This window comes from Filicampus tigris, chromosome 11 (genome assembly GCF_054856515.1).
Source record: "Filicampus tigris isolate MCC_2025a chromosome 11, RoL_Ftig_1.0, whole genome shotgun sequence".
Classification (NCBI taxonomy): domain Eukaryota; kingdom Metazoa; phylum Chordata; class Actinopteri; order Syngnathiformes; family Syngnathidae; genus Filicampus; species Filicampus tigris.
In genome coordinates, this window is record NC_141227.1 from 11999890 (window position 1) to 12027104 (window position 27215).

The following is a 27215-nucleotide window of genomic DNA, read 5'->3' on the forward strand; positions in this document are numbered from 1 at the left end:
TCATTTTTTTAATTTGCATCTAGAATAAAAAATATGCAGAAGGAGAAAAGCTTTGGATGGACTCCTCAGTAATGGGCCAGTTAGAATTTTAGTCATAAAGAAGGGCTCTGCAGTTGCATTCATTAAGAAAATCAGTCTAATCTCAGCAAATAATGTGACCCAGCAATAAGCATACATTATCATAATGCTGGAGCGTTAAAAGATGTCTGCAGATGAAATGTCCCATAATGTCACCCTGGTCATCTAAGTGGATATTTTCAAAGAATAAGCAAATTGATGCTCCCTGATGTTTTCCAGTAATATATTTTCCAGAACCTGATTATTAATAAAAAAAAAATTATTCACTACCAAAACTTATTCTTAATTAAAGGGATGAACTAAGAAGAAAAATACCTACTTAAAATCTCATCTTTCTTTTCCATTTGTGATTATCTTCTCCCAAAGCAGGCACAAGTGTTACTTTTGGGCTCCGGCTCATGTAAGAGCAATATTATTTCGCCATTTCACTTCTCACTGCGTTGCTGCATTGCCACTGCTGATTTTGCTCCACTGCTCGCATTGCTTTCTAGTTACAGAGGAGTTTGTTAGCCATTTTATACTCAAATGTACCACACGCTCATGGTAGTCTGTAATACATCTTCATTTTAAGATTGTCGCAAGTGATTAGGATGCCAAGCTGTTAAGAATCATCTCCTCTTAATAAAAACTTGTCAAGCTGAACAGATCAGTTCAAGCATGACATCACTTAAATTGGCTTGGGGGTCTCTGGAAGAGTCATTATAAAAACTCCTTTTGCACTGCCTGCTTTTTTTTTGAAATGGTAGAACAAAGTTGACATGGAGTAATATCAGAGCAATGTAGCTCCTTTTACACATTAATTTTACACTCTTGTATTTGATTTACACTAACTGAGAATATCAGACAAAGTAGACTTGTCAATTATCCTCCTTTAGAAATCCTAGCAGAGGCAGGTTGGTGTCAGTGTCGACCCTTTCATACTACTGTTAAAACCAGCATTTCTTCACCTTTTACAATGATTGTCTTGAACAAATGGCATGGGATGGAGGTGAGAAAGTGGACGAGGCAGTTTATTTTGCCTTCTGATGGATTTTCAGAGCCATATTAACATAAGAGGAATTATGTCAGTATAGCCTCTTATAGAGGCTGTATAAAAGCTGGCATTTTTATCACGTTTTTTGTCTTAATGTTCAACATAAATGTATAATGAATACATCCATTATATAATATGTCATTAATAATATAACTAATAAAAAGGTTTAATCACATTAAACCAATACACCCTTCTCCAATCTCGTAGGCCTACTAAATGTTTTTCAGTTTTCTACCATTCATCATGAAGATTTCAGAAGATCTTTTAAAGTAGAACAAAACTTCTGAGGTTGAACTCACTAAAGGTATGGAATTGATCTAAAAGTGAGGAGGAAACTATGCCGCGACAGTCATATTTAAAGAGCTGGTTGAGCTGGCCCCATGAGCGACATCTTAGCATTATGTATCTCACGAGACTTCACATAATAGTTGACAAAAAATATGTTTTCACAAAGCAACCTGCGTTCGTGTTGTTTGCTTACCTTGTTGCTGTGCTTTACTTCAATATAATACACAATGGTCCACTCTGCTGCGGTGATCTTCAGTCTCCTGTGAAATGAAGAATAATCTCTTTACAGTAGCCAACAGCCGCATGCCACTATAAAAAAAAAAAATACAAGTGGCTTGTCACTTATCATGTTAATGATTTCTTACAATAATTGGGAAACAGATACATATTAATATGCAACACGTTATTTCTATTAATCTTTGCCAGTAGTCACAGTCTCAAATTATTACTTCTACAAAATTCTGAGGGAAACACAATGCTCCTTCACTGGTGAGCTATTAGGCACCACGTTGATGGCTCCTGCTGTAAAGGATATTGCCATGTGGGTTCAAGAACACTTCAAACAACCATTGTCGTTAACACAGTTTGCAAAGCGAAAGCCGTATGTTAACATTACCCAGAAGCTCCTTCGGGCTCAAGCTCATCTGAGATGGACTGATGCAAAGTGGAAAAGTGTGCTGAGGTCTGACGAGTCCATTGCAAATTGTTTTCGGAAATCCTGGGTGTTGTGTCCTCCAGATCAAAGAGGACATGGACCAACTGTATTGTTATCAGTGCAAAGTTCAAAAGCCAGCATGTTAGTGCTCATGGCATGGGTAACTTGCACATCTGTGAAGCTACCATTAATGCTTAAAAGTACATGCAAGTTTTGGTGCAATGTATGCTATCATCTAATGTTTTTCACAGACAGCTGCCTATTTCAACAAGAAAATGCTAAGCCACATTCTGCATGTGTTACAACAGCATGGCTTCGTAGTACAAAGTAAAATAGTGTGAGTGGCCTGCCAGCAGTCCAGACCTGTTTCACATTGAAAATGTGTGGCGTAGAATGAAGACCCAGGACTGTTGAACAGCTGGAGTTCTACATCAAGCAAAAATGGAAAATAATTCCACCTACTAAAGCTTCAACTATTAACACCCTCAGTTCCCAAACACTTATTGAGTGCTGTGAAAGGGAAAGGTGATGGAACACAGTGGTAATTGTATCCCTGTCCAAGCTTTTTTGGGAATGTGCTGCAGACATCAAAATCACAATGATTGAATGATGAATTATTGTATTCTGTTTTTATGTTTTACACAACGCACCAAATACATTGGTATTGGGGTTTTGACATTTGCACTTGTCTGACAGTTAATGTTAAAATGTTACAACAGCTAATGAAGGTTTTAGGATGACGACAGTTCGCTGGCGGAACAGACTATTTCTTCCACAATTGATGTCTATGGAAACATTTTTTTAAAATATGTTTAAAATTTGAGTAAATTCAAAATCAACCAGTGATACAGACAACTTGGGCAGTTCTACAGTAGCGTTGATGGTACCCGGGGAGAGTGCATACAGTATGTAAGTTAATGTGAAAACGTGAAGTCATGTGGAAACAGGACATTTACATGTAAACGGACTGAGCAGCAAGAGAGTAATGAGCCAATTATTATGACATCTGCTCTTTCAATTACCATTGGGATAGATAGGTAGGAGAGAGGGGTTAAAAGATAAGGGAAATCCACCAATTCAGCAAACAAAGTACATTATGATCTCTTCCTCTGATAGGCCTACAGAGGTGTTTATTATTGCATAAATTCTTCAGTGACAGCCAGATTCAAATGCAATAAAACCTCAGAGCAGTTTGCATCAGATAAAATCAAATGAATACCGATCATGCTGCAGAGGAAAAGCTTTCAGGTTTGGACACCTCCCTCACTCACTTGAAATGGAGAAATAGACCAAATGTCAATTGGCTCGTCATTATCTCTGCCAAACAAACACTAAAACCTTCACAACGTGTGCATTAAAAGCATGCCTCTGGTAGATTGCTGTGGAAAATATTCAATACATTGGTGCAATATGGTCACATTTTCCTTCTTTGTATCTGGGGGTGGCAAAGTTTTTTTTTTTCCGTAGCACTCTGCAGCAAAATACATTTTCAAATGGGTCGAATTGCCTATTCAGCACTATGGAGAACAAGATAGAAGTATATAGCATTGCTTATTGCAATACCCCCCTTAATCTTGATTTGTCTCCACTCAAAGGAGCAGTTTTTCTGCTCGTGTCTTATTTGCGGAATATACCATAGCTCCACTATTAGTAACGTTTCCCACTTTGGCACTGGGTTGATCTGACGGAACCTTTGTTACATGTGTTTATATCAAGTTCAGTTGGAAAATTGGAAAATGACTGGGTACAAGAATGTCTTGATGTCAGACTCTTTATTCGTCCTTGATGAAGACTTAGTTTCTAACTGAAAACATAATAAGGGCCACCTTAACCTAGAGTTACGAATGACCTGTTTTATGAACAAATCGGATTCCACACAAATTTTTCAAAGAAGAATTCCCTCCATTTTCGCACTATTTTTGATTTATAACCATTTTGGTACGGACATGTGGATGGGTCACTGTTTTTTTTCTCACACTACAGGAAATACATGTTGTTCTTTTGTTTTTTTTCAGCACTCAGAAAGTCTCATAAAAAAAGGACAGAAATAGCTAGCTAGCGAGCTCAAGGTAGAAGCACCGGTGCCAGCCATAAAGGTGAAAGTCTGCCCTTAAATTTCCTTTCTTTTATTTTAATTTGCCAGTTATCGATGGAGATATCATTTTTTGGTGGGGAATGATGTGTTGATCATCTCGAGTGCAGTGCACCACACACTTTTTGTTCATCGTGTGTGGTCTCTCCCATTTTAATAATTTTATGTTTATGATATAATAAATGGCATGTGTGTATCTTGCTTCACGATTGGTTTCATCACAGACCATTTTCCTTTCCCCATCGTTCCTCACTATTAGTGGAAGTATGTTAGTTCACCTCCTCTTTGCTGTGTCTGCCAGCACATTGTCAAGAGCGTGGGTGAGATACCAGAAGAAAGGCCAGTGCACCAGGAGAGCTGGAAGGGTCTGCTATCCGCTCCTCTGTCCTGGGAGGAACATGTGGAGCAGTGCCAGAGCCTTACAAGCTGACCCCCAGCAGGAAAGGTGCATGCTTCCGTCCAAATTATGAGAAAGAGACTCAACAACAACTTCCACAAGTGGGCCCTGTGCTCACAGCCTGACGCAGTTGTCAATGGGTTAAGGATTTGGGTTGAATGCTTGGCACAAATACTACATTCATTACACGCAGTCCTGTGCTCCCTCATCAGCTTCACTGCTTTTGCTCCGCAGAGACACTGATCCACGCCTTTAGAGAAAACAGCGCAAGAGGAGCTATCCCCGTTTCCCGCCCCCAAGATCGTTACAGCATCTTCAATAAGAAAGTCTGTTTATGTATATTATTTTTTGATGCTCCACTACACTGAATTTTGCTGCATAATGCAAATGCGGTGCTCTTCAATACGATGTTGTTCTCATTAACATTACAGGTAAGGGTGAACAGTGCACCTTCCAGAAAATTGTTCAGAAGCGGCAATAAGTCACAAGTGAGCCAGTGTTTACACTACACTGCGCATTATGTCAATGAGAGGGGCGAGGAATTTAAATTAGCTTCTGTAATTCTAATTTGTGATGTACGAGTTTTTGCATAAAAATATATCTTGGTGCAAATTGATTGGACACAGTTAAGATCAGCCGAGGCTTTTCCTTGTGATGCGTATGCACTTCAATTAAAACCTTTGACACGGTGGTGTATCTCAGGAAACAATGTATGTGTGCTCTGATTATAAATTCTTAACGCAGCTCGAGTGCACTGGGCCCCACAGTTGTTTTTGCCTGAGACTGCAATGAATTGGGCAAGAAGAAATAGCGCTTCAATGTACTGTATTGATTTGCAGGTTTGTGCAAGCAATTTTGGGTGGACTATATTAATACAGAAGAACCACAGGATTACTCATACATACATTGAGTAAATGTTGCCCTTTTAGACTAATGTTGCAGTCATTAAACTCTGTGCTCTGGGGCTGAGATAATCCCACATAGCATTCTATTCAAGATTAGAGACTACTATACTATTATTTTACTGAATGTAATTTTTCAGGAATCTTATCACACTGTCCACCAAAACAAAACACAGACACAGGAGAAATCCATGAGTGCCCCATAAACAACTCAGAAAGCACGTTATATTGCGTTGGCAGTCAAATACAGTGACTTGACAGCGAGATATACTAAATGTTGTTTTTTTATATACTGTATATGTACAGCTGTATTATCTGTGTTCTTCAGTCTGCATAATTGCATAAAATTAATTAGGAGTCTTTGTTGTGCGTAACATATGGCAGTCAATTAATGTTTACACCTACTATGAAAGCAATGAGATAGTAAGGCACAGCTTCAAGAAACAACTTCCACGTAAGGTTCCATAATCCTTTCTTAATTATATGCTTTCCATCACCCACACACGCCATATGCCAAAAATTCAGATGTGGGTGGACATTTTAGTATTTTGACTTTTCAAAATTATGTCACTAATTTTGCAAACAAAGTGAGAACAATATCATATTCAATTCATGGGGTCCAAGGGAAAGCAAGCAGGTGGTGTTATGGGAGCCAACTGTCCCCCTGGGAAACTCGGATGAAGGTATATTAGGAACAGAAGAAGACCAAGTATGCTGACCTGGTGGCTGAGTGTCAGAGGAAGGGGTGGAAAACCAATTGAAAGGTAATTGAAGTGGGTTGTGGGGGCTTCTCAGGCCAGTATCTACAAAGTACAACAGGTTCTAGACTCTTCAGACAGTTCGGGGCCTGATAATCCCGGGCTGTGTCACCCATGTGAGAGTGTCTGATGTAAGATCCAAAACAACCCGTGACCCTGGTAACGTCACAGAAGATGTGCCCAGGTTGCACCACAAGCTGCATCTCTGTACCATTACATGACGTATGTGGATAACAGACTGGTCCTTAAAGCAATCTGGACACCGATGGCTCGATGCTCAAATTAGGAGTGTCCAAGGTATTAATTGGTTGACCTGTTTAAAATCATAAAGTTGTGGTTAAACTAATATGTAAAGGAAAATGCGAGACAGACCTGCTCTTGTTGGAACTTTTTTCAAATTGCAGCTTGTCTTTTAGTACTCTGTATTTATATTATGCTGCCCTCTTCTGGAAGTCGAATAATAGCATAGTTAAGACAGTACCGTACTGTGGGCCTAAAGGTCTTTATTTTTGTTTTGTTTTATCTATTTATTTTTTATTATTATTAAATTTTTAAATAAATTACATTTGATTATTTTACTGATTTTAACCCTCAATGGAAAATTCAATTGGCACTCTGCTGTAAATTTGTTTTGCACACACACAAAAACACGCACACAATGAATTTACACATATGCAGTAGGCATGCAAGAACAGATGTCAGAGTGAAGGGGTGCACCTCTTGGGCTGTGGGGACGGGGACAGTGCCTTGCTCATAGGCACCTCGACATTAGCCAGGAAGCAAACTAGCACCTCTCCAGCATGTACTGGGACTGTGGGACTCCAAGTAAGTGTCACAACCACTGTTCCAAAGCCCAAGTCCACACTGATGAGCTACAATTTGAAATTTCCTTTTTGTATTTTCTAACTATTTGAAGGAACCTTCTATTTGAATTTAGAATATATTACATTATATTTTACGGCTATATAGAAGAAACAAAAGAGACCAACCTGCCAACCTCGTGCAAATGACAACTAAAATGTCATTATGGTTAATATAATGCTTATATCGCGGTTTTGATATTTCTGTGTGGAAGGTTTTGCTGACTTGTTTTTGTATACAGTACTTTCTTTTACCAGCGTCACAGACAGACGCCATGCTTGCAATTCGCATTTGTGACCACTGTGTGAAGCGAGGAGCTCTTCCTAGTTCCGAGTTTGAGGCACGTCATAGAAGGTCACAGTGATGTTTGGACCACGTGACCTCCCGGCTCTCCAATACTCGTTTGTCATTGGATCACAGTGGTTGAAGCCGCGCCTTCTCCTGACGCGCTTGTGTTTCCCGCGAACACAGACGGCTCACGCTGCGTGTTTATGGCGTAGGGAGCCGAAGTTAGCGATAGCTTGGGTTGTCACCGACGAGGTTTTTTCATGGCGAAGCAAAGCTCACTTCTCAATTTCTTCTCCAAGTCTCCACCGCCGGTGTCCAAGCCGAAGCCCACTTCTCACCCGGCAGAGGCCGACTTGCCGTCCTCCGTTGACAAATCCAACTCGTCTCCAAAAGAAAAGGCTAAATTACCCCCGAGCAAGGCCACCAAAATAAAATCAAAAAGTGTCGTTAAGAATGCGAAAGGAGGATTCAACAACCTGTTCGGCGACAAGGCGTCAACAGCAAAAGACGTGTGAGTAAATCTTGCCATTGTTTGTTGGTTCTGTCCCACGACACTTTGTCCTTACAGTGTATGCATTCTCCCTTTTATATGTAGACATTGCTACAATTGCAAATGAATGTTGTAAGTGATGGAAAATATCCTTCCTTGGCATTCAGGTAACAGGTTAGAAACAAATGCACATTGTTGAACCAAATTCAAAGACTATTTAGTTCAGGTGTTAAATGACTTGAAGTTTGTTACCAATTCATAGTTTTACAGCAAAATTAGCATCAACCGCAACATGTCATACTTTGTAGGAGAGATGGCAAATAACAGGTTGACGACATGCCTTGGCAGGTATGCTTTGTAAGCATGCCCCCAAGGTCATGGGTATTGATTTATTGTTCAGGAAAACACGCATTTCTGATTTGGGATTATTGTTGGATTGCATTTTTTCTTTCAGGAGCTCCACGTGCTCATTCAGTGCCGGCTCCCTTGTATGGACAAAGCTGGAGGGGCACCCATGGTGGCCATGCATGGTGGTGCCTCAGCCTCTGAGCGGACAGCAGATACGAGGCCGCGGTCGGGCCCAGCGCTTACATGTCCATTTTTTTGATGAACCGCCTACAAGGGGATGGGTCAGCACCAAATACATCAGAGGGTACCAAGGTTGGTTATTTTTTCAAATCATGGTCCACTAGCCTAACTAGACAACTGTCATTGATGTGAGATGTCTTATTTGTTTTGCAGGCTCGGACAGTAGTGATGCTAAAACCGGAGGGTTGTTTTTCAGCGGGAAGCCTGAAATCCGCCGTGCAATGGAGCTTGCGGACAAAGTCTTGTTCGATAGCCCAGAAAACCGATTAAAGATACCTCTCTGCGCAGATCCATCGGATGAGGAAGAAGAGGAAGAAGAAGAAATGGAGGTGACACAATTTAATATAATTAGTTGTCTAATTTGATTTAAATAGGCCAACAGCAACAATCCCATGCCTTTCAATTTAATAATGTGTGTTTTTTTTATTAATGTTATCAGCTTGATAAATCGACACTGACTGATGATGAGGTCAGCGATGAGAATCAAGAGACAAATGAGGAATTAAAGTCATCCAAGGTTGGTCCACGTTCAACCCGATCCAACGGAAATAAAGCCAAGCGCCGCCGCATAGTCGTGGCCTCAGATAGTGAAGAATCGGATGATGAATTCAAACCGGAGCAAGCCGCGAGCAGCAGTGAGGATGAAGGGGAAGATGCAACGGTGAGCAGTGAGTTCGAAGAAGCAGAGAGCACGCAAGAGTCTGAAGCGGAAAGCCCAGTTAAGCCAGTAAAGCGGAAACGTCCCATGGAGAAGCCTGCGCCGGCAAAGCCAAAGATAACCAGCACCCCTTCCAGCGCACCGAAACGACCTCCGGCATCTATAGCTGTCGACACAAAGTCTCGTTTGTCGGCATTTTCAGCCCCTGACAGCTTTGAAAGCCAGTCCAATGGCTCAGGCACAGGTGGAGAAGCCGCAGTTTGGGACCACGAGAAGTTGGAGTGGTTGCAGGATCATAAGAGGAAAGATGGTCAAAGGCGGAAAGTGACGGATGAAGCATATGATCCGACCACCCTGTATGTGCCCGAAGACTTCACCAACCGAAACACTCCTGGTATGCGTCAGTGGTGGCTTATCAAATCCCAGATGTTGGACACTGTTATTTTCTATAAGGTGGGGAAGTTCTACGAACTCTACCACATGGATGCTGTGATCGGAGTCAATGAGCTTGGATTGACTTTTATGAAAGGCACCTGGGCGCACTCTGGCTTTCCAGAAATTGGGTTTGCACGCTTCTCAGACGTACTGGTCCAGAAGGGCTACAAGGTGGCACGTGTGGAGCAGACTGAAACCCCAGAGATGATGGAAGCGCGATGTAAGACGCTGGTCAAGCCCACCAAGTTTGACCGTGTTGTGAAAAGAGAAGTGTGCAGGATCATAACGCGAGGCACCCAAACCTACAGCGTGTTGGACGGTACCCCCGCTGAGAGTCAGAGCAAGTTTCTGCTAAGTTTAAAGGAGAAACCCGAAGATGAAGGAAAGGGAGGCTGTTGCCGCACCTACGGAGTGTGCTTTGTAGATACCTCTGTTGGCTTCTTCCATGTTGGTCAGTTTCCAGACGACCGGCACTGTTCGCGTCTACGCACCCTGATAGCACACTATGCTCCTGCCGAAGTGCTTTTCGAAAAGGGGAACCCTTCGGTCGAAACGCGCAAAATACTCAAGGCTTCTCTCTCCTCGGCGCTGCAGGAGGGGCTGAATGCAAACACTCAGTTCTGGGATGCTCAGAAGACTCTGAAAAACCTTTCAGAGGAAGACTACTTTCGAGAGAGCGCGGGCAAGGACCAGGAGACAGGAAGAAGTTTTCTACCTGCCGTTCTTAAAAAAATGACCTCGGAGAGTGATTCCCTCAGCCTTACCCCCAAGGAGGGCTACGAGCTGGCACTGTCGTCATTGGGTGGATGCGTCTTCTACTTGAAGAAGTGTCTCGTAGATCAGGAGCTGCTCTCCATGGCTAACTTCGAAGAATACACCCCCGTCGATGTTGAAATGGAGAAAGCTGCCGGACGGGAAAGCTTCTTTGCTCGCACTCGCCAGCGCATGGTCTTGGATGGAGTGACTCTGGCAAACCTTGAGATATTTCAGAATGGCTCCGGGGGCACCGAAGGAACGCTGCTGGAGCGTCTCGACACCTGCTCCAGCCCCTTTGGAAAGCGGCTGCTCAAGCAGTGGCTCTGCGCTCCTCTGTGTAACCCAGCGTCCATCAGGGACAGACTGGACGCGTTGGAGGACCTCATGGCTGCTCAAGCGCAAGTGTCCGAAGTTTCTGATCTGCTGAAGAAGCTCCCGGATTTGGAGCGCCTCCTGAGTAAAATTCACAGCATTGGCACACCACTCAAGGGTCAGGACCACCCGGACAGCAGGGCGGTACTCTACGAGGAGGTCACCTACAGCAAGAGAAAAATAGCAGACTTTCTTTCAGCTCTCGAAGGTTTCCAAACGATGCAGGAGATCGTCAATGTCTTCGAATCAGTTACTGGCGACTTTCAGTCCAAATTACTCTGCCAAGTGGTCAGTTTTCAAAGTGACAATGGCGGACTCTTTCCTGACCTCTCCGCTGAACTCAAGCGCTGGGAGACGGCCTTTGACCACCAGAAAGCTCGTACCACCGGCGTCATTACGCCGAAGGAGGGCTTCGACCCGGAATTTGACCAGGCTCTGGTAGGCATCCAGGGTTGCACTCGAAAGCTACAGGAGTATCTGGACCGACAGAAGAAGAGAATCGGCTGCAAGAACATGGCGTACTGGGGCACCGGGCGAAATCGCTTTCAGATGGAGGTGCCCGACAGCGTCTCTGAGAGGAATATTCCAGAGGAGTACGAGGTGAAGTCGACAAAGAAAGGCTGGAAGCGCTACGTGACGACGGAGTCTGAGCGGCTGTTTTACGAGTTACAAGGATTTGAGGAGAAGAGAGATGCCGCCCTGAAAGACTGCATGAGGAGGCTCTTCTACAACTTTGACAAGAACTACAGCAGCTGGAAGACTGCGGTGGAGTGCATGGCTGTGCTTGGTATAAACGTTTAGTGCATTTCCACAGCATCATTCCAACACACCGCACCTCTGTTTTGTATGTATAGTCAAACCTCCGTTTATGAACAACCCTATTCACAAATTAATTGGATTTTGTAACAAATTTTGCTGAAAGAAGTCAAGTCAAAAGTACTCTTTACGACCAATCACGGCTCAGCTTGCGAACGCCACATGACCAAACTCAGAAGACAGGTGAGCCGCGATTGGTCGTTACCTGAGCCCTGAGCGACTGTGATGTCATTTTCACTCGACAGCAACAGATAAAATGGCCGCCCCCTGAGATGGATAAAAACAGGTGGATTCTTCGGCTTAATTCATATTCCAGAAACGCAATATTAATCAGAATGCCGTGTTTAGACTAATGGGGGCGCATAGAACATATTATTGTTAAGACTTTTGACTTTCTCTTTAACTAACTCTAAAAACAAGGTAAACATAACTTGGTTATGGGGCTAGTACAGATTTATTTCTGTTAGGAAAACAGCCCTCGTTAAACGAATTAAGTTCATACATGAGGTGTGACGACGATGATAAAAATGAAAATGCAGTTCAACTAACCTATAGTAATTTGTTTTCAGATGTTCTGTTGGCCTTATCACGCTACAGCCAGGGCGGCGATGGGCCGATGACTAGACCACAGGTTGTTCTCCCAGATGGCGATGAGCAAGTCGCACCTTTCCTCGAGCTCGCCGGTTCTCGTCACCCGTGTGTTACCAAGACTTTTTTTGGCGACGACTTCATCCCTAATGACATCTACATCGGCTGCCCCGGTGGCGGCGAGGACGGCGACGAGCAAAAAAGTCATGCCTCCTGTGTCCTCGTCACAGGGCCCAATATGGGCGGAAAGTCCACTCTCATGAGACAGGTGGGTCACTCATGGCTACACGCGCTCGGAGTAATTTGACACCACATTGTTTGATATTGACATGCTGCTTACGCATGGGGCAGTTATTTATTTATTCATTTTTGTTAGGCATATTCATACCTCTCATTCAATTTGCAATAATTGATCAAATGTGACATTTTCCCCAGTTGACTAATATTAGCTCAATTTTGCATTATTTTAGTCTTCCTACTTATGGGGTATATTATAATTCCTTAATGTCATTTAGGGCTGAATGATTTTAAAAAATGTATTTGCGATTACGTCAAATATTGTGATTGCAATTTAATGTTTTTTTTTTTTAATGTCCTCTTCACATCAACTTTTTCTTTTTTTTTACAAACTCAAGAAATAAGTATTACAAAAATCTGATTTATTCTAAATACATGTTTTGGTGTTATCGGTTAAGATTACGCTAACATAAAGGTAAATGCACCATGAAAAAATATGAGAGAGAGTTTATTCATATACTTCAGTTAGCCGATTAAAGTATGTATCTGTGCTTTGGTGCAGTGCGGACTTGTGATTGTGCTCGCTCAGCTGGGTTGCTTCGTACCCGCCGAGAGTCTGCGCTTCACACCAGTCGATCGAGTCTTCACTCGGCTCGGCGCTTCGGATCGCATCATGGCTGGTAAAGTAGCAAAAACAGGAGACATTTCTGCACTTTGGCTGTCTGTCTATTAATCGTCTTGTCCACGATAGGAGAGAGCACCTTCTTTGTTGAGTTGAGCGAGACTGCGTGTATTCTGCACCACGCCACCAAACACTCACTTGTGCTTCTGGATGAATTAGGTACACATTCACTCGTCGTGATACTTGAGTGTTTGCTTGCATTTGTGTAAGCATTCAGTCGTGAACTGTGGGCAGGAAGGGGCACGGCCACGTATGACGGCACAGCCATCGCCTGCGCTGTTGTGAAGGAACTTGCTGAAAAGATCTGCTGTCGCACACTCTTCTCTACACACTACCACTCCCTGGTGGAGGACTATGCAAACAATCCAGCGGTGCGCCTTGGCCACATGGTGAGCATTTCATTTGCGCTATTCAGTTGTAATATACAGGTCTTCGGTTGAATTTGTATTAGTCTATCACTAATCTACGCTAACACAATAATAAAAGCCGCAAATACTGTAAATGTTATGAAAAACTCTTCTGGGCCATAAATCTAAAATAAATGGTCTTGCCAGGTAGCGTTCGTAACCTTGAAATGCCATAAATCTGGACAATCATCAAATTGAGGACGGTTGTAAAAGAATTGTCCTTTTAACAAATTCAATACTGCATCATGCGTTTTGAAGGCAATTGTTTCCTGGTTGCTGCCCAAATGGAGCATGCGGGATAGTGTACATTTCAGTCATATGCATATACCGTCATTGAGGTGCATGCTCTGCAATGCATTTCATTCAGGCGTGCATGGTGGAAAACGAGTGTGAGGATCCCAGCCAAGAGACCATCACATTCCTCTACAAGTTCATTTCTGGGGCATGTCCCAAGAGCTACGGCTTCAACGCTGCTCGACTTGCCAGCCTACCAGAAACGGTCATCCAGTCAGGCCACAGAAAGGCCAGAGAGTTTGAGAAGAGCACCATCAGCCTTAGACTCTTCAAGTATGTTCTTTGTGTGATGATTTGTTTCAAAATTGTTTTGTTGTCATTCCTTAGCTTAGTGACGTCTTCTCTACTCTTAACAGGAAGCTCTGCCAGTTTGCTGAAGACACCACACAGGACAAGACCCACTTTGCTGCACTTGTTCAGATGATCCAAACCATATAATTTGGAAACCTGTTTTTTGGACCAGTTCTGTCACGCTGTGTGTGCACTGCCCTCCCGTTATGCTTTGACCACATTTGCATATGCAGTTATGTCAATTTTTTCACATTGTGGATTATTTCAAGACAGCATTCACACTGATCAAACAACTTGGGCCTAGTGTTAGTGCATCCTTTGTGTTGTTCTGTTGGAAAAAACACTACTACAGTGATCTAATAAAGTTTATTTTTTTTAAAAAAAGACAATGTTCACCTAGGAAATTAAACCCTTTTAATTCAAGCTAGTGCCTACATAACGGTTATTGAATACTTCACAATATATTAAGTCTAGATGTTATGATACATGCATACATTTCAGTCTGAATTAGAACCCACAATCACCAGTACACATGAATTGGGGGAGGGATAATGAAATTATAGAGTGCTGTATGAAGATACTGGTCTCAGCTTCAATGGAGTAAAAAGCATATTGGGTTTTCCTGCAACACTCACAAATGTGGGGAAAAAAAACTAGAAAGGATTTCGCAAGACCTGGGACCCTAATAAGTGGAAACCTTAGAGAAGCAGTTAAACTACAAGGTGGAATAGTTGGTATTTTTGGTCATGTAAATGCCAATAGTGTCAAACAATCTTATCTTGTTTTATGCATACATGTATGCATTTTTCATACATTGATGTGAAGGAATACAAGTCTTGTGAAAGTACATTTCAGTCTTTGTGTGTTGCAAATGCGCTAGTGTTGCAGGAGAAACTGCTAAGTGTTTCTCTCTCATATCTCTTTCACAGAAAGAAGTTAGATACTGCGACATGAGTATAATTACAGCAATCCTGGGGTATATTAACAAAAAAAAACATTTAATAAAATAAAGACATTCAAGTACAGTAAGATTTTTGCATGAAAATACAAAACTACACAAAAAGCATTAAAATCAAACAGTTGAGTTGGACGTTGGGGGGCGGAAGTGCTAGTTCATATATTCTCATACGTATCGTATGAGCAGCTCGGTCACCCAGCGATGGAAGCATTATGGCCTTTAGGGCCTTTTACTCCACCAAAACGTGTCGTCTCTTTGCCAGGTTTCTACATGACTGCATTTTTTTTTTCCCTCCAATGTGATGATCCACTCCCCCAGTTGTCATATAGTCACTCATTTGGGCAAACTGACATGCCCACAACCCCCTCTGCATCTTTTTCAATTGATGTCACTTTTTTTTTTTATTATAAAATAAAGAAACAGAAAAGCTAGGCATATTTTATGCCCAAGTCTTTTTTTTTTTTTTTCATTGTAAATGCTCTGTGAGAGTCTATTTAAATTTGGGTTTCCTCTTCCTCCACTGCGGTCCTGAGCATCCATTACTGCTGAGGCGCGACTGGACTCGTGGTCTGGGGCTCAGTTGTGCTGCAGCGTATTGGACTCTATAGGAGGCGCAGAGTCGTAGAGGGTGTCTGTGTCGTGTGTCGGCTCTCCGGCTAATGTGCAAGGATTTGACAATGTCCCTGCACCACAGTCACAGAAGAACCTACGAGTGACGAAATGGGAAAAGGATGAAAATCACACTGAGTGAATACAGTGAAGCATTGTTTAGCCATTTACTCATAGAAAATAAAATGCTTAGTTTATAAGTGTGTTGGATGACCACACTAAGGAGAAATCTTATCCAGTGATTCATAAATACAGTGGCACCTTGACTTAAGGTTGGGTTGTGGCCAATTTTACTCTTATTGCAAATCAGTATTTTTCATTGAAATTAGTTTAAATGTCAATCAGGGTCAAAAATGTGTTGGGCACACTGACCGATCGTGTCTGATGAACTCCACATCGTGTCCCTGGTGGCACTTCTTGATGCAGTTCACACAGATGGCGTTGCGGTCTGTTGTGTTACAGGTGTGGCACCTGTGGCGAGCCAAATGGGAGCCGTGAAAAGTCAACAAAACAAAAACAGCGGGTGACATTGTTATCTGGTTCTCTAACATGAAATTACCTGTAAAAATCGTGCATTGGATAGCTGGTGTAACTTGAAATCTTGTACAGGCACTGACCTCTGCTCACAGCTTTTTCAATGGCATCTTGATTGTTCATTATTTTGTTATCTGCAGGACAAGAGAGATCCCAATTGTCAGTTGATAACAGTTGGTCTGAAAGTTTGTCAGTCAAAGCTATTACCTTTCATCGTAACGTTGACACCAGATGCAAGAAAAAGCCCTCCGAAGCGATTATTGAAGATCTGATTGCCTTCTAAAGTCGCTGTGGCATGATTGGTGATCTCGATACCTGATGGAAAAAAAAAAGGAATCAGATATATATTGCCTTTTTTAACACAATGTAAATACACTCAATCCTGGATTTTCGATTAACTGACCTGCAGCAAAGCCGTCAAATATTCTATTTTTCCTCAAGACGGGGTGACTGTTGGTGCTGATGAGGACGCCTGCTTGGGCATTTCTGAAGATGTCATTTTCCTCAAGCAAACCTGAAGGAAGAAAGACACCAATGTCAATGTCCATATATATTTTTTTATACCAAAGAAAGATATTATTTCACAATTTGCAAATCGAAAAAATAAATTACAATAACGATATTTTTAAAAAAATGTATTTCTAACCACAGGAGACTTGTGTCCAAAAAAAAAAAAAAGGGAGAGTAGAACAGATCGGCAGGCGGCAACAGATTAAAACGCACAAATTATCTGCAACAAACGCTAGTCTCATAACTCCAGTCTCCCAAATTGTTTTCAGTGAAGTAGGAGCCTGTAGATAAATGAAAGCAGCTGAAACACCTCACAAGATTTGAAAGCCAATTTAACCAGCCTGGCGAAAACGACTTCGTTTTTCACCATTGTGTGTTGTTCGTCTGCCTGTATACTTTCTGCTTTCCTAAAGAGAGGCCTCCATTGTGCCACAATACAGTGACTACATAACTCTCAACTGATACTAATGTTCTCTCCCCTGAATGAACGCCATTAGGATTGCATTCATTATATACATCCTGATATACCTGTACAATAAACTCTCAGTGTGTGCGGGGGACAAAGACCAATGCCTGCCATGAATAGTGAAAAACCATGAATAATTGCTGCGGAAAAAAAAAAATAAGTCAATGGGAAAAGGTTTACTGTATTCAACAGTCCAACTACAGTGATTCATGTTAACAGTTACCTCTTCCTCCATTAAATATGCAGATTCCGCCGTCTCGCCCATCATGGATCTTATTCCTTCGCAGGGTGGGGTTGCTGTCCGTCTTGATCCACACTCCTGCCATCGCATTGTCAAAGATCTCATTGTCCTCGATGAAGCCTAAGCCTGCAAAACAAACCGTTTCAATTTCAAGGAAATTTAGGTCATCATACCATTTAAAAAATAAATAATTAAAAAGATTAAGTCCACTTCTCACCTGAGTTGTAAACCAAAATGCCACCATTCTGACCTCCCCATATTTTGTTCCGCCGAATCTTGGGATTGCTGCCAGTTCTAGTGATGGGAGGGTGGGCACAATTAGGACACAAGCTCACTTCCAGAACACATTTCATGTCTGCGTGGACCAAAGTAATGTGAGACAATTATCCTCATACAAACCTTATTTGAACTCCAGAATACATGTGATTGTAAATGTCATTGTCTTCCAAAACTCCATGGCCGTTGTCATAAAAGTAAACCCCGACCTGTCACAGTGAAAGATGGTGATCAATTTCAATATTCTGATAAGATATTTAAATTAAGAACATTTGATTATGTTTATATTTCAGCTGTCACTGTACATTAAGACATCTCTATTCTTAGGTTTCTCCAAGATTCACCAAATCAAATTCATGACCATTATGAAGATTATGAATTTGAAATGAATTTAAGACCTACATATCACAACATCAAAAATACAGGAATGTGGTCAGAAAATCTATTCAAATTTAGGTACTCTATTCTTTGAAGGGCTGAAAAACAGGAACAAGAGACCATCTGTACGAGGTTGGCAAATCCAGCACAAGCTTGTCCCTTTAAGCAAGTTGTGCCATTTATTATACAGTTGTGTTGAGAATAATAGTTGTATTTCACTTTAATGTTGGTATTCCCTGGAAGCTTAACAGAGAACTCGTCAAGGCAAATCTTGTAATAGGCATTGCGTTAAAATTTCCCATTAAAACAGCTCAGATGGGTTTTGTTATTTGTTGTTTCACTAAATAAAGCCTTTGTTTGTTTGTAGCACACTCCCTCTCCGATGCTCGTTTCCCGGATGACGAGACACGTCTGGTGCAGCTGTCCAAGTGGTGAATATTGTGGTGTCACAGCGCATATTTATGCTTTTAATCCAAACAAATGGTAACCCCAAAATCTGGAGAAATGTGATTCTGAAAGATGGCAATAAACGTGACCTTCCCAATATTATTTTTCTTGCAAGATGCAGAAAGGCACTCACTAATAACACGATAGCTGATTGGTTGCTTTGTTGGATTCTTTGCTTGTTGAGCTTGTATAGTTGTACAACATTCAAATATGTTGTGGGAGAGTTTCATTTCAGATACGCAATAAGAATGTACAATAATTTAAGACCAATTAAAAATAATTCAAGACTATATTCTGTGAATTTGAACACTTTTTAAGGCCATGAATTGTTATTTTCAAATGTAATTTAATCCCATGTAAATGGAGTGTAATCAGACCTGCTTGCCGCTGTGTATCCTGTTCCTCCGCAGTACCGGCGTGCTGCCCGTTGTGACCCACACTCCAGCCAGCGTGTTGCTGTACACTTCATTCTCCTCAATGACACCTTGTCCTTTCTCATGCTGTGCGACGTACAAAACAATGCATGTGCCTCAATAAAAATTGCACATGCATTTCAAAGATAGGAAATGTTCAAACTTGATGGATTTTGTCTAAATCCCTCTCTTACCACATAAATGCCACCATGCTGACCGTCGTGGATCTTGTTGTGTCTGACAATAGGACAGCTATTTGTCCTGATCTGTATCCCAGCCAAGGCATTTCCATAGATGTCGTTTCCTTCAATGAGACCTCGGCCATCACCAAAAATATACACTCCACCTTGGTTGCCATTAAATATAGCATTTCCCCTGTATTAAAACACAGCACATTTCGGCATGTAATACACTAGTAGAGAGATACTGTATGTAAACATTTTGACAGTGAGGTGGCCATACTGACCGTATTGTGGGGTCACTGTTAGAAGTGATCCACACGCCGGCAAAGTTATTTGCATAGATCTTATTTTCAATGAACTGCCCGCGGCCCTTCTCATGCACGTAGATGCCCCCCGTCTGGCCATGATGGATCTCACAGCGCACCACTGTCGGGTTGGCATATGCCTTCACCTCAAACCCGGCGATGCGGTTCCTATGGATGTTGCAGCTCTCAAAGTAACCCTGCAAACAAGACCAGAAATTTTACTTTGACAACCACAGTGCTGCAATTTCAGGAGAACACTGCTTTTTGGGATTTGTTGATTGAAAATGTGCAACTTACCATGCCGTGGTCGAATGTGAAAACGCCGACATCTCTGCCATGGTGAATGTGATTCCTTCTGATGATTGGGTTGCCGTGGTTTTTCACCCAAATACCAGCCAGAGCATTGTTTGAGATCTCGTTGTCCTCGTATATTCCCTGGAACAACAATAAATACTTTTCTGAGAAGTTCATTCTCAGACTTGTGTAAATGAAGGGGCACAGTACCTGTGCATGGTCAGTGATGTAAAGCCCAACATTTTCACAGTCACTGATGTTGCAGTGCTTGATTGTGGGACAAGCACCCTGGCCACTAACACACACCGCCGACCCCACTGAAAAAAAAAAAAAGAATAAACACTGATTGACAGCAGTGTAATGTACAGACACACCTGAAGCAGAGCAAGGTATCAGAAGGTTTAATTACCTGTGCAAGTGCTGCGTATGATGCAGTGGTCGATAATTGGGCTGCAGTTGACAGTAATCTCCAAGCAATGGTGTGCATTATGGTGCTGGGCGGATTTATCGTCAGGATTAAACTACAGTGGACACAAGAGTCCAGATTATCACCTTGTTTTTGAAACCAGGCAATACAACAATACCAAACATGTAAACTCGCCCTTATGGTCATGTATCCAACGTAGGCGTCTTCTGAACCTTCCATGAACACAAACGTGGAGTCTCTGGTATTCTCAATGATGACTTTCTCTGCCACTTTTCCAGGAGCTACAAACAGAAGGGAAGGGTCAAACTAGAGTGCAGAATTACTAAATAGAAACAAAATGTGAAAAGTAAGACACACATACCAGCACCGATCATTGTGATAGGCGACTCGATGTAGATCCATTCATCTGCGTAAATACCAGTGTGAACAAATATGAGGCCATCAAAGTGGGGCTCTTGGCCCCCTCCAAGGGCATCCTCTATGGTGTCATAGTACTTGGATGGGGAAAAACAAAGGAGTCAGATGAATTTCTGGATACTGAAAAGCAACAAGAAATATTTGCGTGAAGTCACTTACAAACATGTTATCTCTCCCTTTGTATCTCGCAGGATTGCTGTAGAAGTGTTCTGCAAAACCCGGCTTAACGTGAGCGCCTTTATACTGCAAACAAGTGATCACACAATTAGCCAAAGACATTGTCGAGCTATGACGGTATTAAGATTAAGATGAGTGGGTGTAAAGCTATCATGAAAATATTTCAAAAATGTTTTTGTTCAAGGTAACCTTGAAGGTTAATGTAGCCCAAAGAAAGACAAATTAAACACAGTGTGCCTCTCACACCCTGCAAAAGGAAGGTCGCAGTTTTGGCCTGTGGCGTTGTCCTTTCACATCACATTAGCCATCCAAAGACAGCACACAGGAAAGACAAAATGTTTCAAGATAGAAGATTTAAAAAAGCACATCTGTCATGTCTTTAACAAAATGTTCTGTATTGTCCCAAAAAAACGCACTGAAAGGCATTTTGACTTAACTACATGAATGGGGTGAAATTCCTCAACAGTGTCAGTCAAAACTATTACAACTGACAATGTTCACATTGTGTGGTTGTACTTAATGTGGCCATAGATGCCACGGAAAATACAAAAGGACAATATTTGCAAAATCATATTGTTCTACAATGTTGAAATTAAAACATTTTAAATAAAACACTAAAAACAGAAACAACAAGAACAAAGGTTCAAAAAACTCATGAACTAATATCATACCAGCTGCTGAAAACTTTCCTTCCAGGGATTTGGCTGCTCATATTCTTCTGGGTTTATTTGGTAGAACTTCCCTGCCTCTGGGTGCATCATGGGTCGCGTGTACTCAAAAACCTCCATGTACAGTCTTTTCCTGAAACAAATTACATAAAAGTTATTGGCGTTGCATAGGATGGCACATTATACAGTTACTAAAATAGTATCGCAAAACCTCACCACTCCAAATGCAACAAAATCACATATTTTGCCCTCCCCAAACGTGTTGTGTAATGAAAGCTGACTGAGTGACAGGAAGTTTTATTGCGCAATCACCAAGTAAACTCAATCAATCAATGCTTATATATAAAATAACAACTGATCCAAATTTAAAAACAACTACAAATGACTGATATTAAGAACATGCTAATTAACAGCTATCATCTAAACAGCAATCTCTGGCATTGGGTGGAATCCTTGTACCTCCAAAATCATTACTTATCAGGAGAGCAAAACGACGACGTTTGTTCAGCCATTAATATTAAATTGTCAAAGAGAGCACGCCATTTTCAACACTTTGGATTAGTGAATAATTTGTCAAATTAACACGCGCGCGAGCACACACAATGGGGATGGGGAGCGGGCTGGCCAGTGAATCACATAAATCCATAAATAATTGGCACCCATTGAAATGGATTAGAAAGAAACAAATTAAAAAAAAAACTCCAACAATTGTTTTTAAAAACTGGCATACATTCAATATTCATTTTTCCACATAAAACGGCAGGACTGGGGGGATAAAATATTTGTAAATATTGCGGGGGGTAATCCATAAATGTTTATAATTTTATTTAATACATTTTTGAATGAATAAAAATGCCAAGAATGAGAAGGTCCATGTTTTCAGTATGAGAGCAGTCTCGGACAGTTTCACTGGTCCACTGTGACGTGTTCAGTAATTTCACTGGTCAGATGTGGCAAAACTATGGGCAAATCTATTGGCAGCTTTATGCTAGTCAGTAAAAATTCATGAATAAACCACGTCACATTAAAATCTGCAAGGTTCAATGCATGGGCAAAAAGTAGCGGGTTACAGTCCAAAAAGTATGGTGTGTGTGTGTGTGTGTGTGTGTGTGTGTGTGTATGGGTGACAGAATAAAAGACATGCTATTCATCTATACATTTAGACCTTTGTCTGGAGTCTTTTTTCTTTTGTTTTTAAAGTAATATCTACACACAGTAAACAAAGTTAAAGTAATTTGCTTCTGATAAATTATAAAAATAATATGCTGATTGGGTCAAACTAATTAAAATGTTGACTTACTTACTAGTAATCTATACAATACTTAAATTAAATGACAGTAGGCCATATACAAACTGTATTACATACAATATAATGACCAATAATATGTTTGCAAATTGCATTTGAAGCAATTTGAAACAAAAATAATCACCAAAATTTGACTTCATATTATAGACTACACATGAAATTTAACTTAAGTCACAGTAATAATGTTTAGCATGGTTTCTATTGTTGTGCTAGTAAAAGTAGTTTATATTTGCATAAGATATGTTATTTAAAATAAATCCCACATGCCGATGGCCAAGTGGAGTCTGTGCCCTAAACATTTGGAAGCCTTGTCCGGGAAATAGATTCTGTTATCTTTTGTGTCCCTCCGATGTTGATGGGTGGGGGTTGCTGCGTTCAGTGTTTCAACGACTGAGATTTGAGTTGCGGACGACGCCAAATCTAACTCTGTGTTTTCTTGTTTTGGTGTATCATAACATCATCGTAAACCAAACGATGGTTGAATAGATTCGTTGTGTTGCCGGTGTATGCAGAGACAAATTGCACTTTATACGTCTTTGCTCGCCGTCTTCCACACATGTAAGCAGATTTCCTCAACATTTTTTTCAACATTGCATATCAATGTTGAAAAAAATCTTGGAAAAAAGTGCTTTAAATGATGTAACACACAGCCAGAGACTTACCAGAGGATGGGGTCGTTTGCCAGCTCGCTGAAGCGCTTGCACACGCATGCCGAACGGCACAAATCCTGCTCCAGTAGGTATGAAAAGATCTTTAGCACCACCTCGTCCGGAAGCTTCTCCTGCAAATACTGCTCTGCTGGAGCTGCTGAAAGAAGAAAAACGAACCAAATGCAGCGGTAAAACCTATTTGGGGCAAGGAGTGAACAGCAGGCATACTGTATGTACTTGATTACAATAAGTCACACTGCATGCCATGTGGTCAGAAAATATAGCAATACTGCTCATATTCTTCTGGGTTTATTTGGTAGAACTAAACCTGCTAGCTAAATTAATTTTGCTTGATTTAATGCCATTTTGCTAACAGGTGGTTTGATTAGAATGTTCTGTTTATCACAGTTGGAAATTTGGACATCGGATGTTCCAGAGGTGGGCATTTGTCTATGCTTTAGTCCGACTATGAGTTCCGTCTATATTTCCAGTTGGTCAAAGTCAGCCAAACGGAGTTGAGAACTGTTTTAACCGGTACCTTGTCACACGCAGGTGCCCCACTCCTGACACACAGCCAAACAAAGAAAAATTAAAACAGCGTTGTTTACCTTTCGGTCCCACAGCTGCAATGACATGTGATCCAATTATGTTTTTATTTCACCGATCACCACGCTGTGCGTGTGTCTGATGTTTTTATTTCAGATTTTTCCTTTATTTGGTGTCTGCTTGTGACGTCAAAATTATGTTCTCGACGCTGATTGGCTGTTGCAGGCGAGGGACGGACTGGGACCGCGTGGGTCGGCCGGAAATACCGCCCAGAAGTCATAGACGGATAGACGATGCTGAGCTCTGGTTCCATTTCTCACTTTATCCCTCATTAGTTTTTTTTAACCACTTTTTTTTATTTCACTTAAGACTACAAAAACTCTACACTGTAGTGTTGTTAAATTATCCATATTACAATGGAAGATCTCCCAAAGACTGTTTTATTTTTTCACATGTATGAACAAGTTACCGTGGAAAAACTAACACATTTGTTGATAATTAGTTACTTAAATTGTATTTTAGTCTGATTCAAATGCCAATTAGAAAACTACAGTAAACTCAAAAAGTGTATATAGTTACATGGTACATCTTGACATTTGCCTGAAACCCTGGGTCGCTTTGGTCGGTGACCAAAGTTTTCTGTGGTTGAAGTGGAAGCACCCTATGAGAAGAACAAATCAAAGGAAACATTAGTAGACAGACCTGTGTTTATGAGGCATGCACAGTCATTTTGTTGATTGTACCTCCATGTTTGTCTTTGTCGGACACACTGTTCTCTTGGGCAGAGACTTTCTTCTAAGTTGGTATGGACTGTTCTGAGCTCCTGGACCAGATTCTTCTGCAACCATATCTGCAGGAACGTCCTCATCTGGTAATGGTAGGGATAGATCTTAATCAATCTATTGAACAATACACGCACGTAGAATATTGACTTTTCCATGGAAAAGTACATGAACGGCATATGTCACTCAGTGCCTTTCTTTGCCGATCACAAAAAGGATCACCGGCAGCTCATACTTTGCAGTCTGCAGCCAACTAGAGACCAGTCTGTGTGCAGTGTAGCGTCCCCTCCCCCTTTCCTTAACACTGCATCGGCACAAGGCAAACTAAAAAAAAACATGCTGTAGTGTGGAGCTTTTATGTGATTTGAGAGTGTGCAGCTAATAATCCGTAATAATGGCCCGTGTCGGATTCGGTATCAGACGATCTCACACATGGATATTTGGTATCGGAATCGGCAGCATAAAACCCTGACTGGCAAATGTGAAGTACAGGTGGCACAACATTTATACACATATTACATGTATGTAAATGTAAAGCATTAGACCAATGCTGTCTCAAAGACTCTGTCAAGTAAATTCTCTAACATTTGTCAGCAACAGCACAATAAATACATTAGAACACTGGTACAAAAAGTTTAAATTACCTACTTTGTAGGCTCCAGAAACCAATACAGATCCCATCAAGAAGGGGATTTAATCAAGCCTAAATAGAGCATTCACCCAGTCCTATGTGCTAAGCAATGATGGGTTGTTAGCTAGCCCTGAAAGGAGATGCAAAGCCTGCTTGTAATGATGACACTTCCAGGTTAGTGAGCCAGTAACCCAAAAAACACTGCAACAATCAGGGTCAGTTAAAGCAGCTAGGAATTGCAAAGACCAACATGCAAACACCTTGTTGCAGTGTTTAATGGCCAATATATATCCTTCAGAATATTTTATGAGATCACATAATGACACCAGCCAATTTGAGTGATGACGTTAAATGATATCCACTCGCACCTAATTAAAATATCACTAGCGAATGTGGCCTCTTGTTCTTTCTCTATCAAACGTATTTCAGCTATAACAGGACTTGAGAGCACAACCAGCTAATGTTTACGTTTAGCAATCGCTGCACGTACTCCACCACGTTACAGTAAATTTACGTTTCTGTAAATGTAAGTCAAACCATAGTAGTTAAACCATCAAATCCCAAAGTTGTATTCCTTCATTGACAAGAAAGGGTCTGATACGAAACACCTGGGCTCAACGAGTTAGCCAAACATGCTAATAATAGCATCTGGGACGGCTGGGTTCATTGGGTATGCTACGACAACCACTTTGTGTCCCATTTCCTACGTTTGCCCGTCGTGAAACAAGCAACCCCCGTATCAAGCTCGTCATTTTACCATCACAACAAACGTTGGTCGGTGGGAAAGCACACTTTCCAACATCGGTGATACAAGTAAAGTCATAACAATGCCCACGCAGAGCAAAAAAATAAAATACAGCAAAACAAAGCGCGGCCTGAATGCTAGGTCGGAACACAAAAGCCTCGGTTTTTCCTGACAGCACAAGCCGAAGTATACGCCTAATATGGTACCTATCGTTATAACAACAACCGACATTCTGCAAATCTGAAACGACAGTGACGATCACACCCCTTCAGTTAAATAAATATTTTTAAAACCAAGTATTAACCGAGTCACAGCGCAGGGTTAACGCTTCCCAGACCAATTTCGAGGTTACCTCTTTCCTGGTGGTTTCTCTCCGGCTGCACCGGGCGCGGCCTCGACACTCGCCTTGGTCTTCTGCTAACGTTACTTGCTCTGACGGAGTTCATTTGGGGTGTTGTTAATCGGAAGAAATGTCGAAGCCTTCACAGCAGAAGATGCGTCGTCGAGCGCATCGTCTAGGCCTCTTCCAGGAGCATTGTGAGATCTGTCATCTTCCGCGGTGGGATACGGAAAATCGTACGGTGGTCGGGTTATTCCCGGTCCGCTTCGCTGGCGTTATGTCTCGGCCTAACCACTGGGGCAGGAGGAGCCATAACAGACGAGTACCGTCCGCCAGGAATCAGTCGCATCACATGGGACAACCTCTCCCCGTCACATGGTCCTCTTACATCCAGCCCAAACAATCAATTACGATTGCACCAACTACTACATCCAAATTGAAGCCAAAGCTCAAGAGAGGCTCCCGTTTGGAGGTAAGATGCCTTGCTCAATGGCACTGTGAATATTTAAAATGAACCTTCACATACCAGGACAAAAGTCGAATCAAAGTAGCGAGCCTTTATAAATATATAAAATGCTGCAGCTAGTGTAACACTACTGCGTTGTACTCATGCAGCCAAATCTAACTAAAATAGTAAAGTTTATCAAATTGATACAGTAAAGGAATTGTTATGCTCCTTGTAAGATTATTAAGGTGGACCAAATGTTATAGGTAGTTTCGCACCAGTAGATTTGTAAAGTGTGTCAAGATTTTTTTTCACCAAACTAACAGGCAGCATTCTAGATTAACGGTGGCCCCTGTATGGGGCCACGCCAAGTTCACAAACTCTGGTCTGACCGTGCTAATACAAATTTCATGAATACATACAATGAAATGAACACATTCTTGCTTTTGTGTTTATATTTAATAATCAATATTTTTATCCACTTCAAGAAGAGACAACGCCA

General features: G+C 41.5%; 3 protein-coding genes across 4 annotated transcripts in view; 2 read left to right on the forward strand and 1 right to left on the reverse strand.

Moving 5' to 3' along the window:
- Window positions 1–7498: 7498 nt before the first annotated feature.
- msh6 (mutS homolog 6 (E. coli)) lies at window positions 7499–15270 on the forward strand. Its single transcript, XM_086044456.1, has 10 exons — window positions 7499–7863; window positions 8297–8502; window positions 8584–8759; window positions 8870–11438; window positions 12037–12323; window positions 12855–12972; window positions 13044–13133; window positions 13209–13363; window positions 13749–13948; window positions 14032–15270. Exons 1-10 carry the CDS (start codon window positions 7613–7615, stop codon window positions 14111–14113), a joined length of 4134 nt encoding a protein of 1377 aa, XP_085900582.1. The 5' UTR covers window positions 7499–7612; the 3' UTR covers window positions 14114–15270.
- Window positions 14318–26686, reverse strand: fbxo11a (F-box protein 11a). 2 transcript variants are annotated; one of them, XR_015088570.1, is made up of 22 exons: window positions 26281–26686; window positions 24514–24638; window positions 24350–24431; window positions 23237–23381; window positions 21272–21401; window positions 20583–20666; window positions 20368–20500; window positions 20181–20287; window positions 19989–20100; window positions 19790–19896; window positions 19583–19720; window positions 19265–19482; window positions 18993–19173; window positions 18763–18885; window positions 17684–17769; window positions 17502–17578; window positions 17267–17410; window positions 16471–16581; window positions 16275–16382; window positions 16151–16201; window positions 15906–16004; window positions 14318–15630 (listed from the first exon to the last, which is right to left on the reverse strand). XR_015088570.1 is itself a non-coding variant. In XM_086044457.1 (22 exons), exons 1-22 carry the CDS (start codon window positions 26372–26374, stop codon window positions 15501–15503), a joined length of 2643 nt encoding a protein of 880 aa, XP_085900583.1. In that variant the 5' UTR covers window positions 26375–26685; the 3' UTR covers window positions 14318–15500. The 2 variants fall into 2 exon arrangements, 1 of the variants encoding a protein (XP_085900583.1); XM_086044457.1 differs by having other exon boundaries at window positions 16093–16201; window positions 26281–26685.
- foxn2a (forkhead box N2a) overlaps window positions 26165–27215 on the forward strand; it is a 37501-nt gene continuing 36450 nt past the window's right edge. The window contains exon 1 of the mRNA XM_086044458.1: window positions 26165–26740. Within this exon, the coding sequence (XP_085900584.1) occupies window positions 26644–26740 (97 nt within the window). The 5' untranslated portion in view covers window positions 26165–26643. The remainder of the gene's footprint in view (window positions 26741–27215) is intronic.

Coding starts and splice junctions, on each gene's coding strand:
- msh6 (XM_086044456.1), top strand. CDS start 7,613: ATGGCGAAGCAAAGCTCACTTCTCAATTTCTTCTCCAAGTCTCCACCG. Junction 12,973..13,043: donor TTCGGATCGCATCATGGCTG/GTAAAGTAGCAA, acceptor TGTCCACGATAG/GAGAGAGCACCTTCTTTGTT. Junction 13,364..13,748: donor CGGTGCGCCTTGGCCACATG/GTGAGCATTTCA, acceptor CATTTCATTCAG/GCGTGCATGGTGGAAAACGA.
- fbxo11a (XM_086044457.1), bottom strand. CDS start 26,374: ATGAACTCCGTCAGAGCAAGTAACGTTAGCAGAAGACCAAGGCGAGTG. Junction 19,721..19,789: donor ACATCACTGACCATGCACAG/GTACTGTGCCCC, acceptor TTGTTGTTCCAG/GGAATATACGAGGACAACGA. Junction 19,483..19,582: donor TCACATTCGACCACGGCATG/GTAAGTTGCACA, acceptor TCTTGTTTGCAG/GGTTACTTTGAGAGCTGCAA.